The sequence below is a fragment of the Pelecanus crispus genome, chromosome 1 (genome assembly GCF_030463565.1).
Source record: "Pelecanus crispus isolate bPelCri1 chromosome 1, bPelCri1.pri, whole genome shotgun sequence".
NCBI classification, from domain to species: domain Eukaryota; kingdom Metazoa; phylum Chordata; class Aves; order Pelecaniformes; family Pelecanidae; genus Pelecanus; species Pelecanus crispus.
In genome coordinates, this window is record NC_134643.1 from 160,496,509 (window position 1) to 160,509,076 (window position 12,568).

General features: G+C 46.5%; 1 protein-coding gene across 1 annotated transcript in view; it reads right to left on the bottom strand.

Moving 5' to 3' along the window:
• NAXD (NAD(P)HX dehydratase) overlaps window positions 1-10,148 on the bottom strand; it is a 48,751-nt gene extending 38,603 nt beyond the window's left edge. Inside the window, exons 1-5 of the mRNA XM_075706038.1 lie at window positions 9,590-10,148; window positions 7,940-8,311; window positions 4,460-4,610; window positions 3,089-3,134; window positions 1,287-1,375 (exon numbers count right to left, since the gene is read on the bottom strand). Of these exons, the coding sequence (XP_075562153.1) occupies window positions 1,287-1,375; window positions 3,089-3,134; window positions 4,460-4,610; window positions 7,940-8,311; window positions 9,590-10,148 (1,217 nt within the window). The remainder of the gene's footprint in view (window positions 1-1,286; window positions 1,376-3,088; window positions 3,135-4,459; window positions 4,611-7,939; window positions 8,312-9,589) is intronic.
• Between the last annotated feature and the right edge of the window lie 2,420 nt (window positions 10,149-12,568).

Sequence of the window (12,568 nt, forward strand, 5' to 3'; positions counted from 1 at the left end):
TACAAGCTAATACTGCCATTAAGGTTCTCCATCTCATTTGTTATCACATGATATCAGACAGAACATCAACTGAAGATGTGCCTTATGGATTTTAGAGCTAATGCAGTTGGACTAGTAAAAACCCTACCCTTGCATCTTCCCCTTGCTTTCAAGCATCATTTTTCCCTATCTAAAATCCACAAAGTCATGGGTTTCTTCTATCTTTGGAAAAAAAACAACAACAAAACACAACCTTTGATATCTGTCTGTTTAACTGACTTCTTTCTAAGCACCTCTCTACACCAACAGGAATGTAACCCACCTTTAGAATGTAATAAACTTATGGCTTCCAACCGCTGGCATCCCCATAAGGGAGATCATATTCTTCTTCTCAGACACTGAAATATTTCTACTGTCATAAATCCTTCCTGACAGCAGTATCTGACAAACACCATTTTAAATTATGCTTTTTCCAGCTTAATCACAGCTTTGCTATGTACACCAACAGACTTTGACATGCACTGGTGCAAGCTAAGCTCAGTGACATATACCTAAGGCACACATCTTAATTCTCATTCGCAGTGCTCATTGTAAACCATCGTAACACCGAATTGAAACAATTTATCCTCTAAAAGTTCACCAATCAGTAACATATTTCAGAATACAAACGCAGGGAAGCACACACCGATTTTCTCAATTAGGATAGTTGCTTATTAAACTTCTCATCTTCTTGTTAATAAACCCTGTATTTTAGATCATTTTAGAACATCCATTTATTCCCAGGTGTGTATCTAATGCAACACACTTATGAAGAAAAATGAGAGTCAGCATCTCTCTTGCCCAGTAATTTTGCATGAATAACTATATACACAGTAGTGAGAGGAAAAAAGGTACGTTAGCATTAGACACTATTAGGACTGAAGAAGCAAGAGAACATACTCTATTTGCCTTTCAAATGCAGATTCTATAACGCTGACTTATAGGGATTCTTAGTTCTGGATTTTGCTACTGTTCACAGTTAAATGCATTGCAATCACAGAACACACGTCAGCAAGTAGCAGAAAGCAAGATCTTTGCTTTTTAAAAAATTGTATTTTGATAGTAATGAAAAAAATTCACAACTGATTGTTCTGTATTAAATATCTAACTGTTTGTAATGAAAGGAAAAACCCAGGAGTTTTTGTAATCCCCAGCTCACCCATCCTGTAACTCAGAAAAAGAAATGACGCAAACTAATCAACTGTCACTGAAATGTTCAAAACTAGTAATCCTGACTTGCTCATTTAAACAAAAGATAAGTCACTTACAGAACTGGATGAACAATCAGCTCTGGACTATATGATTTGATTACTGTTGCTGCATCTTTGGTACAAAACACATGGGATAAATCTGCACCCTAAAAAAGAAAATTTGCAAACAGAATTATCAAATTTATACTTAATAATAACTTTAGCATTCCAAAGTTTACTCAGTGAATAATTCACCTGAATTCCTACTTCTCAGTAGTTAAAGCAAACTTTATTATTCTTCTGTTTTGGCTTAGACTACCATGCAATGTTTTGGAGAAATTTTTTTGTATCTAACTTCCAATATAATGCTTTTCTGTTTCTCACCAATAGGATGACCGAAAACACAGATCTTGAACCTCTACTCACTTGAGAAATGTTTCTCATTTGCAGACGAGCAAAGACTAAAATGTCATACGTACAGTAAGAAGAAAGGCAAAAGAACACAGCTGAACAAGAGACAAGCTACATTAGAGAGGAAAAATAATACTGTAATACACTTGCAAAATATAGCTATGGCAGTCTATGACTACATTTCCAGTCCTACCATTTTTACTCGATGGGCCAAATCCATACCAGATAAAAACTGACCATTTTACCAACACCCCTTACATTAAACAAACACTGAAGCTGTGGAGTTTAGCCTCAAGCTTCTGTTATCAACTCAGAAAATCAGACGTACACATAAAAATTATGTAAGCAGTGACCAGAAAGCCTCATCTTGTATCTGTCTTGCATATTGAAATTTCCCAAGGTTAAGAAAGTGTCTCCTCTGCTTCACCTCTATACATTTGAGATTTCAAGCTACTAAGCAATGCAGAGATTTGATCCTATGGCTCTTTATGTGCAGATGTAATGATCTGAGACCAAGTGACTTCAACAGGGGACCTCCTAGTATGCTACTGTATTTGCACATAGTGAACAGAAAGCTGAGTGGCCTTAATATCTTATATAAGATCATTAAATAATACAATTTCCATTTCAAATCCTTGAGGGACTGCATCCACGGAGCAGGGTGGTGGTGGTGGAAATATCTGGATTGGTTACCTACTTATTGAAACAAAACTTCAAAAAGAAAAATATATGCAATGAACTGAAAGTACTGACACTTTATATATAAAGTACTGAAAAGTATATGTATTATGTAAGCATGTTTTCTTTACATTTGCATAATCACCACTGTATTCATGTCATCTGCAGTAAATATATTTTTAGCCAGTTAATATGTCACTAAAATAAAGAAGTTCACACTTCTAGGAAAAAAAGCTTAGAAAATACTTCTGCTAAAGATTACAATGTAAATAAAATGTGCTATTAAAAATTACATTAAATTCAACCAACAATCTTTAGACTTACATCACATATGAATTTTACTAAGATAAAGCTATAAGTTTTGAAAAAAAGTTTCAACACACTTATCAGGTCCAAAAAAAAAATTCTGAAGAGCTGACTGCAACACTGAAAACATAACTTTAAACATTAGTCTAAAGTTATTTTATTGTTCACTTTTGGAGAAAACATTTCATCAAGTTTCGAAAGTTCCTATCCAAGTCTCTGAAAAAACAGTTCTCCTGAAATTTTCAAATTTTTAATGCACATCTAACTTTGCCTTATACAGAAAAAATACTTACAGAAAACACAGCAAATGACATATTTAAAAAGTATTTCTACAAATTCAGGACTAAGGATTTTCTTTGTTAAACAGAAGACCTTTTAGAACTCAAATTTCATGTGCAGCACAGAACAAATGCTTTTAAAAAATGGTGCTTAGCCAATATAAACAATGAAAAGTTCACTTTGGATTGGTATAGAAGAACACATACCACTTTGAGAGCTGTAATTGCAGCAAAATACGGTGCTCCAGTGTATCTAGAATGAAATACAATTTAGGTTAGGAAACACAGTCATGAGATTAGACAATCTGGAAATCAGCCTGCCATAATGAAGTCCCAAATTGAAGAGCAAATTTTAAAAAAAGCTTTCTCTCTTGTTTGCTGTAAAAGACAGATAAAATCTTGCTGAAGCCAGTCTCAAACCTCGCTTTGATTTCAAAGGTGCAGGATTTCACCTTAGCCACCTGATCCTTTCACAGAAATATTTATAAAGATCATGCCACAAAAAAGCAAACTCTTCTCAGACAACCAACTTAAAAGTTTAGAGACAAACAAAACAAAACAAGAGTGGAGCACTGTTTGTAAGCCAAGTCTGGGATCTGTGACCTGGATAAATCCCATCTGGGTTTAGATGCTTAACTGAAGTGCCTAAACTGTGATTCCAGTTGCCCTAAATTCTCTTTATGAAGACTGAAGAGAGGGATATGGACAGCATCACCCTCCAGAGGGTGCCTACTTCTGCCAAGAGGTAAGAACCTAAGCCCATTTGACCAACAGGAAAACTAACTCCTGGCTAATCAACCCAGCTATAAGACAGCACCTTTTTGGTCTTTATAGAATGTTTATTAATGGCAGATGTCCCACAGCAGATCTCTTTTACAGGAGAAAGAGGCCATCTCTATTTCAAAAGGGGAAAATGAAAAACAGGAGGGTGTAGTGGCTCACTCAAAGTATTGTGCAGATTACTGAATGTGGCCACAAAAAGAATAGAGCCTGTTTTATTTCTAGGTCAGTACAGCATTTAACTGATTTATGCTGTATCTCTTTTTTCCCTGAAACATGCTATTTCTATTATTCCGGAACTTAAAACAAGGTATTGACAGAATCTAGTAAACACCACAATTTATCAAAATAAAAAGCACGCAATAAGAAAATATTCTGTTCCTCATTTAAGAGAACCCAGTTCCCAAGATACCAAAATATTAAAAAAAAAAAAAAAAAAAAAAAAAAATTATCAAATGTGCCACTGTCTTATTCTATTCTACTTATGCTATAACTTCATCATGCAATGGGAAAAGACTAACACTGAAAGCAGAAAGAGTCTGGTGGTCAAAAAAGACAGAGAAGGTAGACACAGACACAAATAGCATTCTAAGTTTCAACCACATTCACTACCAAAATACACAACTGCAGGGACACACGTTCTTTCACAAGTATGTATGGTCATGATGATGGACTAGTAAAAGCTCTGTGGAAGATACTCATGTTTTAAATGCAAGGTGAGCTTGAATGGCTTCTACAGGTACTTATAACATCCTCAAACTCTCTTAGAAACAAAAATAAAATTTCTGTTTAACTTACTCTTGACATCCTCCAACAATGCCTATACGTCCATCTTGACCTTTATGCCTTTTCCCTGTTAGAGGAGGGATAACATTGCGCACCAGTTGAAAAATATTCTCCATATCCTTTAGAGAGTGTGTTCTGTGCAGTGAAAAAGATCTCTCTATAACTGAAAAGAAGAAAACAAGTGTTACTTTAAAGTATGTGCTTTCTTAAACTACCATCAGCATTTAAGCACTCATAAACACTAATAAAATCACTCAAAGATATACAAAGTGACATACTTCTAAAAACCAAATGCTTTGCCACTTAAAGGCCTTTAAAAGGGTGAGTAACTAGGGAAGGTGATCATTTTAGAAATGAATTTAGGGTCTGATGCAGAGAATATTCCCACTGACTGCTCACAGTCCTAATTTAGGGCTCAGGTACAGAAAGAAACAACAGCACAGAATAGTTATATGAACATTTTGTAACTAGAAATATCTTCTTAGTTCAGCCTGAAATCACTTCCATAATTAAGCTCAACTGAAATAGGTACACTTAGTAAGGACTAAACACATCCAGACACAGAGCAAGCACAGAGCAACTAAAACCACATTTTAAATGTACACCCTACCTTATTTTTCGCTTCCCCGAAAGACTTCCACCTCTTAGAAGAATCGGGGCCTATCTCACTGCTTTTTTATTTTTGCAGGTGGTTACAAAGCATAATGAAAGTCTTTCTGCAAAACTATAATCCAACACACTAGATGCAAATATTACAAATAGCACACAAAGATAATTTTTCGCTATAATACAGCTACAGATCTCTGATGCAAAGCTACATGTCAAGCTATATATTAAAACAACTGCACACTCAGAAGGCTACATATTCAAATTACTGTTTCAAAAGACTACAAAAATTCAGAAGAAAAAAGTATTTCAACAATTACAACTGAAGAGAATTAAACTATTTACCTAACATGGGACAAATTTGAAGATCAGTACTTCTATCAACAATGTGTTAGCTATAAATTGCAGTAAATACACTAAAAGAATACGTTCTTGTACTTCAACGAAGGTCCTCATTAACTGTACAGTTCTGTTCAGAAGAGCAGTTTATTTGAACATTAATATCATTCTCCTAGACTATAGCTGTGCTTACTTTCTTTTTTACAGATCTTCTAAAAAAAGCTTTCAAGGAACTGCTATATAATAATACATAATCACGTAAAAAAATAACTCCCACAATACTCCTTATTTTCAGCTGTATAAAACTTAGCAATCCCACCCCCCAATTCCAAAATCTAGCAGGGGGGAGCTCTGCATCTGTGCATTATCAGCGGAAAGCATCTTTTTCTCTGTCTTCCACGGAATCTAAACCTAAACCAGACACGCTAATCTTCAGTAATAAAATGCTTTAGTGTTCAATAATGATAAATACTCCTGGCTGATCTTTTGCTTTCAAAATCCTTCTATAATACAGGCATCCCATTCCTATTGAGATTTAAAAAAAAAAAGAAAAAGAAAAAAACACCCTGTTTTGGATTATGGCCAAAATAGCATTGCAGTGACCCAGAGAACAAAACACTCATCTCCTCTGGAAATAGGGCAGCTTATTTTCTTCAGATCACACTTCATACACTCACTGGTTTTCAACCACACATGAAATATACTTATCGTATAGCTTGTAACCCTTAACATGCAATGTTGTTAAGAAGGTCCTCTGTTTCTTTGTTGCTGTTTTTTGTTTATATGTAAAGTGATTGCATAATAAATGGGGAGAAAACAGAGAATTACGCAAAAAGCAATTCTTAATAGAGCCCCACTTCCCTACAGAAACACTAAGGCGTATTTAGCTATCAACAACTGAAATCTGAATTCCTTAAAAGATGTGCTGCCTGAAGCATTATTTTCACATTTTATTACAAATGCTTTGTTATACCTTCACCAATTAAAAGGTCAGAATCCCAAGTTGCTCTTGCTACAGTTAAATATATATAAAGCATTTCTGCACAGCGTAATATGATCGTACACCTACATGACGAAATCCAGCAAGCAAAACTGAACTTCAGTTTCAAGTCTTTACAATGAAACCCTTTCAGCGGAAAACCTTTCAGAAGTAATGGTAAGGCCTTGTAGGTACCATCACCCCAGCCTAGAACCTCACATGACTTCCTAAGAGATTTTCTAAAGCACTGCAGGCTTCCCTGTAATTTAAAAGTGAAAACAACATTTAAAACACAGAATCCATACGTACACTGTAATTTATCTACAAAAGTTTGCTGCCATCAAGGAATGCTACAGATCAACTGTCCAGTCAAGAAGAAACACAACCAAGTCAGCCAGCCTAAACCCTCAACAGGCCTAACCATCCCCATGCATTTTACAGGGAAAGGCAGTATGTAACACAGAACTGAAAAGGCTCCAAGATTCTCTCAGGAATCAGAGAATGCCCTTTAGGATCTGGCATGCAGGATTATTATTCAACACTGAGGCTGGGTAGAGGGTTTTTTTCCCCCTTTTCAAGCCATGCTTTTTTCCTTCCGAGCAGTGTGAAATTCAGAATTAAAACAGAATGAGACTTGTGTCGTTTCCACGCGGCAGCCTATAACCACTGAGCCCTGAAATGACTCTGGTTTCTGCACTGACAAGAGTATCCCTGTTTTCCTCCTACCCACACAATCTACCTCCACGTACAAAGAGACTAAGATAAAGATAAATGACACGGAGCCACAGATCCCAAGAAGTCTGTTAATGAATGCTAATATCCGATTATTAGCTTCTGGCCCACACATACGGTACGGAAGGAAAAGTCTGTGCATAAACACCAATTCTAGAGCTATTGCTTTGCCTTTTTCTTTAAAATAAATTCAGATCCCCCAAAGAATTTATAAATGAACTGGTATAGAATAAAAATATATGTCAATATTTCCAACCTCTATTATGCCTACTACAGTAATATGATGTTTAATTAAGAGATAAGATTCAGAATTTTGATTTAAAGGAATTTATTTTAAAGAAGCTGGATTTTAACATTCAAGTCACTTCAGTGTAGGCAAAACTCCACTCTTTTCCCAGCCTTGAAAAAACATATGCACAGCCTTAACTTCGCATACTGGGCTAGGTCTGTTAACTTCAAGAGCAGCAGAATTTCCGCTACAAGGTACCCAGTGTTTCCAGACAGCTTTCAGCACATGCGCTACTTGCCTTTTACATATAAAACTTCTCCTAACTCCACTTTACAGACGTGAACGTGGAAAGAAGTCCCCAATGTTTATAGGGTTTGAAAAGTGTCATTTTGCTCATTGAAATTTGTTATAACTAATGTATCTGTATTAAATAATCAGTACAATGGTACGAATGATGTTTTCATTTCATTTTACATCAGACAGACACCTGCACCACGGTATTTAATAATTCCAACTAGCTTTTATTGTCAAAAGCTACTTACTACCAGTGCTTTCACACAGAAGTTTAAAAAAAACAAGCTTTTGTTTATGCTATAGAAGGAAGTACCTATCGGTGGAGAAAGTGCTGCTGTCATAGCATTATAATTAAAGTTATCCCCATATGAACGATGGTTCGCTCTCTGAGGTGGACTCGCTGGTATAGATTGTGACCTTTGTGATACCGTAGAAGAAATTCCAGCCAACATCTGTCCCAACATCTGTAACATCTGGAGCTCTCGAGCATGCTCAGCTTCCCGACGCTTGTCCTCAATTTTGAGCCTCTGCTCTTCATATCTGTAAAATTTCTCTTCTGTATCCACACTCTGCTGCAGGAATTTTTCCATCATTTTATCCAACGTTAAATTTGCATGGCGTTTTTTTGATCTTTTGGGCTGATTGAGAGGTGGGGTAATGGTTGGAGCATTCATTTCTTTAAAGCCTAAAACAAGAGGACAGACAATTATTTTTCTGAAGTGCTAAGAAGAAAGCAGCAAAAAAACCCTCACTATGAGATATGGACCTAATACGTCACAAAGTTGCTGTTCTTTTTCAATGTGAATTGCAATTATTTCAGAAATTTTTATTTCAGAGTACCAAAGCAAAACCACAAGCTTCTGCAAAGTTATAAAGGTAACACGAAAATTACAGAGAGGCATCTTTTAATTGTTGTAGTACTAAACTTCAACAATAGGAGTCTTTTTGATCTTCTAAAAAGGTTTAAGTGAAGGCTATTAAATAGTATAGCCTCATTTGTGTATTGCAGGTAATTACATTAATCTAAATTGAGTTTCAGTCTGTTGGCATTCTGGATTTGCATTTCAAAAGAACATTAGTGTAAACAATTCTTTGATGGGGTTTATGTGTAAAAAGAAGGTTGGTTAAACGTCAACCAATTGGCTGATTCCTCAGTGATGTCAACTTCTGAAGACAGGTTCATGTTTGTATTAAAACGACGGCATTAATCTAGATTTAAAACAAACAAATAACACTGCCCCCTCCACCTCCACAACACAAATACAGAGCTGAGGGTAAAGAACGAGCAAGGAAGGGGCAGGCTTTATCTAAGGGCTGCTTCTGTCCGCAAGCCTGCTAAAGTTAGAAGCGGTGCTTCTGAAACAACTCGAGCAGTTAATTACGTAAAAGCTCTCCCCTAGCTTTCTGGCCTATCTGCAACAATAAGCAGATTTTTCAGGTATTATCGTCATCATCATTTTAGTACCGATTAGCAAAACTGCACACAGCCTGCAGGGAACGGGAAAACCCTCCAGCGAGAAGGATGCCTATTCTCTTGCACAGCGCTACCTGACACTTTGTCTCGGCAATCTCTGCGCTAGTTTTCCGTTGGTTTCCCATCGATAAACCCCGATAAAAACTCGCTACGGTCTCTGTCCCCCAGCATCTCCCCCTCCCCGGCTTGCAGCATTTCCCGCCCCCCGCAGCAGCCCGCTACCCTTCCCGGCGGCGTTCGGGGCGGGGGAGGCTTTCGGGGACGAGCAAGGTGCAGGGCGGGGGGTGCAGGGGGGGATTTCGGAGCGCAGAGGACGGGGCGGGAGGGAGGAGGGCAAGGCAGAAGCCACTAGAAGCACGCTAGCTGGAGAGAGGCGCCGGTAGCTGGGCTGCCAGAGCCGGGGGGGGGGGGGGGGGGGGGGGGGGGGAGCCGCGCTGCCCGCGGGGTGAAGGGAGGACACCCGGCGCCGGGAGCCCGCCGGCTACTCACCGTCGCCCGGCGGCACGGGGATGGCGAAGGGGGGGCACTCCACCTTGATGGGGTGGTCGGCGTAGGAGGAGCACTCCCCGGAGTCCTCGGTGAAGTTGTCGCGGGGGGACTCCAGCTCGGCGTCCTCGTCCAGCTCGGCGTCCACCTCGCGGCTGTTGTGCGGCGTGCCCGGCGTGGGCGGCCCGGCCAGCGGCCCCGCCGGCTGGGCGCCGTCGGGCGGGGGAGCCAGCGGCTCCGGGGCGCCGTCGGGGCCCCCCCGGCAGCTGAGGATCCGGTCCATCTCGTCGTAGTACTTGCATATCTTGCGGGCGTGCCCGTTCTTCTTCAGCCCGTCCCGGGCCTGGTAGTACTGGCGCTTGAGGCCCTTGATGCGGATGCGGCACTGCTCGGGGGTGCGCTCGAAGCCCAGCTCGGCCAGGCGGCAGGCCACGTCCCGGTACACATGGCTGTTCCGAAAGTTGCCGTCCAGCGCCGACTGCACGTCCGCCTCGCCCCAGATCTCCAGCAGCGCCCGTGTCTCCAGGTCCGACCACAGGAAGCCCCGCGTGTTCGTGATCATCCTTGGCCGGCCGGGGTCACTGCAATGGCCGCGCACCGGGGAGAGGGAGGGAGGCAGGGAGGGAGGGGGAGAGGGAGGGAGGGACGGAGGGGGCGGAGGAGGGCGGCGGGGAGGAGGGCGGGGGGTTTAATGCCCGCACTCGGCTCTCCCAGGGGGCGCCTACGCCAGCCCCGGCCGCGGCAGCCGCGGTGCGGCGGGAAGCGGCGGGGAGCCGGGCCCCGGGCCCCGCATCCCCGCCCGGGCCGCCGCCGCTCGCACCCCCGCACGCAAACAAAACTTTCCAGGCGCCGCTTTGCGCTGCGGGCACCTGCAAAAAAAAAAAAGGGGGGGGGGGGGGAGGTTGTAAAAAAAAAAAAAAAAATCCCTTCCCACCCCGGCTCGCCCCCCTCCGAAAACAATGATGATAAATAAAGAAAATAAACAAGCGGGCTCCCGGCGCGGAGCCGCGGCCCCCTCCCCCGGGGCAGGACGCGCCGCCACCCCGCTCAGGCAGTCATCCGTGCGCGGCCGCTCCCCCGCCCCGGGCTCCTCCGGGAGCGGCAGGACGACGGCGCTGGCTGGACTTGGAGGCCCTGCTCATCACAGCGCGCCTCCCTCCCTCCCTCCCTCCTCCCTCCTCCTCCTCCCTCTCCCTCCCCGCCGCAGTGGAGCGCCGTCCCTGCACACACACACACGCACGCACGCACACACACGCACTCACCCAGGGCGCTGCAGCTCGGCGCACGGCGGCCGAGAGCCCGCGGCTCCGCTCGGCGCCCTGCCCGGCCCCAGCACCGGGCAGCCGCACCCCTGCCCCCTCCCCCGGGCCGCCGCCCCGCTCAGCCCCGGGGCAGGCCGCCGGGCCCCGCACGCACTAGCGCACGGCCACGGCCGCGCACAGGAGCGGTGCCTGCGGCGCGGGGGAGCCCGGGCGCAGGCGGCTGGGCTGGGCTGGGCTCGGCCCCGCGGGCCGCCACAAAAGCCGGCGCTGCGGCTGGCGGAGACGGCGCCTCCCGGAAGCCCCCGCTGGATCAGGCAGCCCCTGCCCTCGGCGGAACCCCGCGAAGGTGCCGGTGGTCGGGTTCGTGTGCGCTTCCCCCGCTCCCGGCCACCCACCCCCCTGCACCCCGGCCATCCCTCGGCAGGGCAGGCGAGCGGCCCGGCCGCTCCGGCCCCTGCCCTTTCGCTTTGGTTTTAGCTCCCAAACCGCTCTCCGGCGGCAGCTGCGGGGCGGCGGCGCCAAGCCCACCTCCCCGTCACGGGTGGCCGCCGCCGCCGCCTCCCTCACGCCCCGGCCCAGCCCCCGCAGCGGGGCAGCCCGGCCGGGGCCCCTCCGCCTCCTTCCGCGGGGAACACCCACGCACCCGTCCGTCCGCCCACGGGCTTCCGCGGCCCCCCTCGGAGGGCAGCCCTCGGCACCGGGGAGGGGGGGGGGCAAGGCTGCCGCCGCTCGACGCCCGCCTCCCCTCGGGGGCAGGCCCCACCCCCTGCCCGCCAGAGCCCCGACGCGGAGATGTTTATACCTTCATCGCACCGCAGCCAGCGGGCCGCGGCCAGGACTAGCGCGGCCAGCGCGCCGGCGGTGACAGCGCCCCGTCCCCACATCCTCCCGGGGGGAGAAGACCGGCAGGGGCTGCGGCCGGGCTGGGCCCCGCGGCGCTCTGCGCTCTCCTCTTACCTCGCCACAGCGCGGGGCTGCCGACACCCCCCGCCAAGCGCGCAGGCAAGCGGCGCACACAACTCATCGGCGCGGCTTCCGCCTCCGCGCCGGGCCGGGCAGGGCAGGGCCGGGCCGGGGCAGGCCTACGCGGGCGCGGCCGCCCGCCACCGCTCCGCGCCTCCCCGCAGCGCGCCGCGGCCTCCCCCCCCCCCCCCCCCCCGCCTCCCCCGGCGGCAGCCAATGGCGGCGCGGGGCCTGCGCGGGCGGGCCGCGCTGAGGGAACGGCCGCGGCTCCCGGCCGCCCGCGGAGCCGGGCAGGGCCGCTGCGGCCTCCTCCGGCGGCCTTGGGCCTGCCGCCCCCCCCGGGCCTCTTGCCGCCCCCCCCGGCCTCCTGCCGCCCCCCCCCGGGCCTCCGGTCGCGGCCGGCGGGGCGAGGAGCGGGGAGGGGCGGGCGCGCAAGTTGCGCCCCTGCGGCGCGGCAGCGCGGACCGGGCGCTTGTGTGTCAGGGCCCAGCGCTTGTGTGTCAGGGCCCGGCCCCGGAGGGGAGAGGTAGAGGCGGGAGCGCCCGGCCCGGCCGTCACAGCGCTTGGGGGCTGCCTTCCCAGCCCTTTGAATTGGCAGCAATTAAAAACTGCTAGGAATTGCCAGCATTTAAAAGCTCTTCACATCCCCTCACCTCGCCAGGCGTTTCTGAGTGACCCCCTGGTTCTCGAGTGTGATTTGTTTCTAAGCTGCTGTTTCTAGCTCAGATACATCATTTTGGAGCAGTATTCTTGTAAT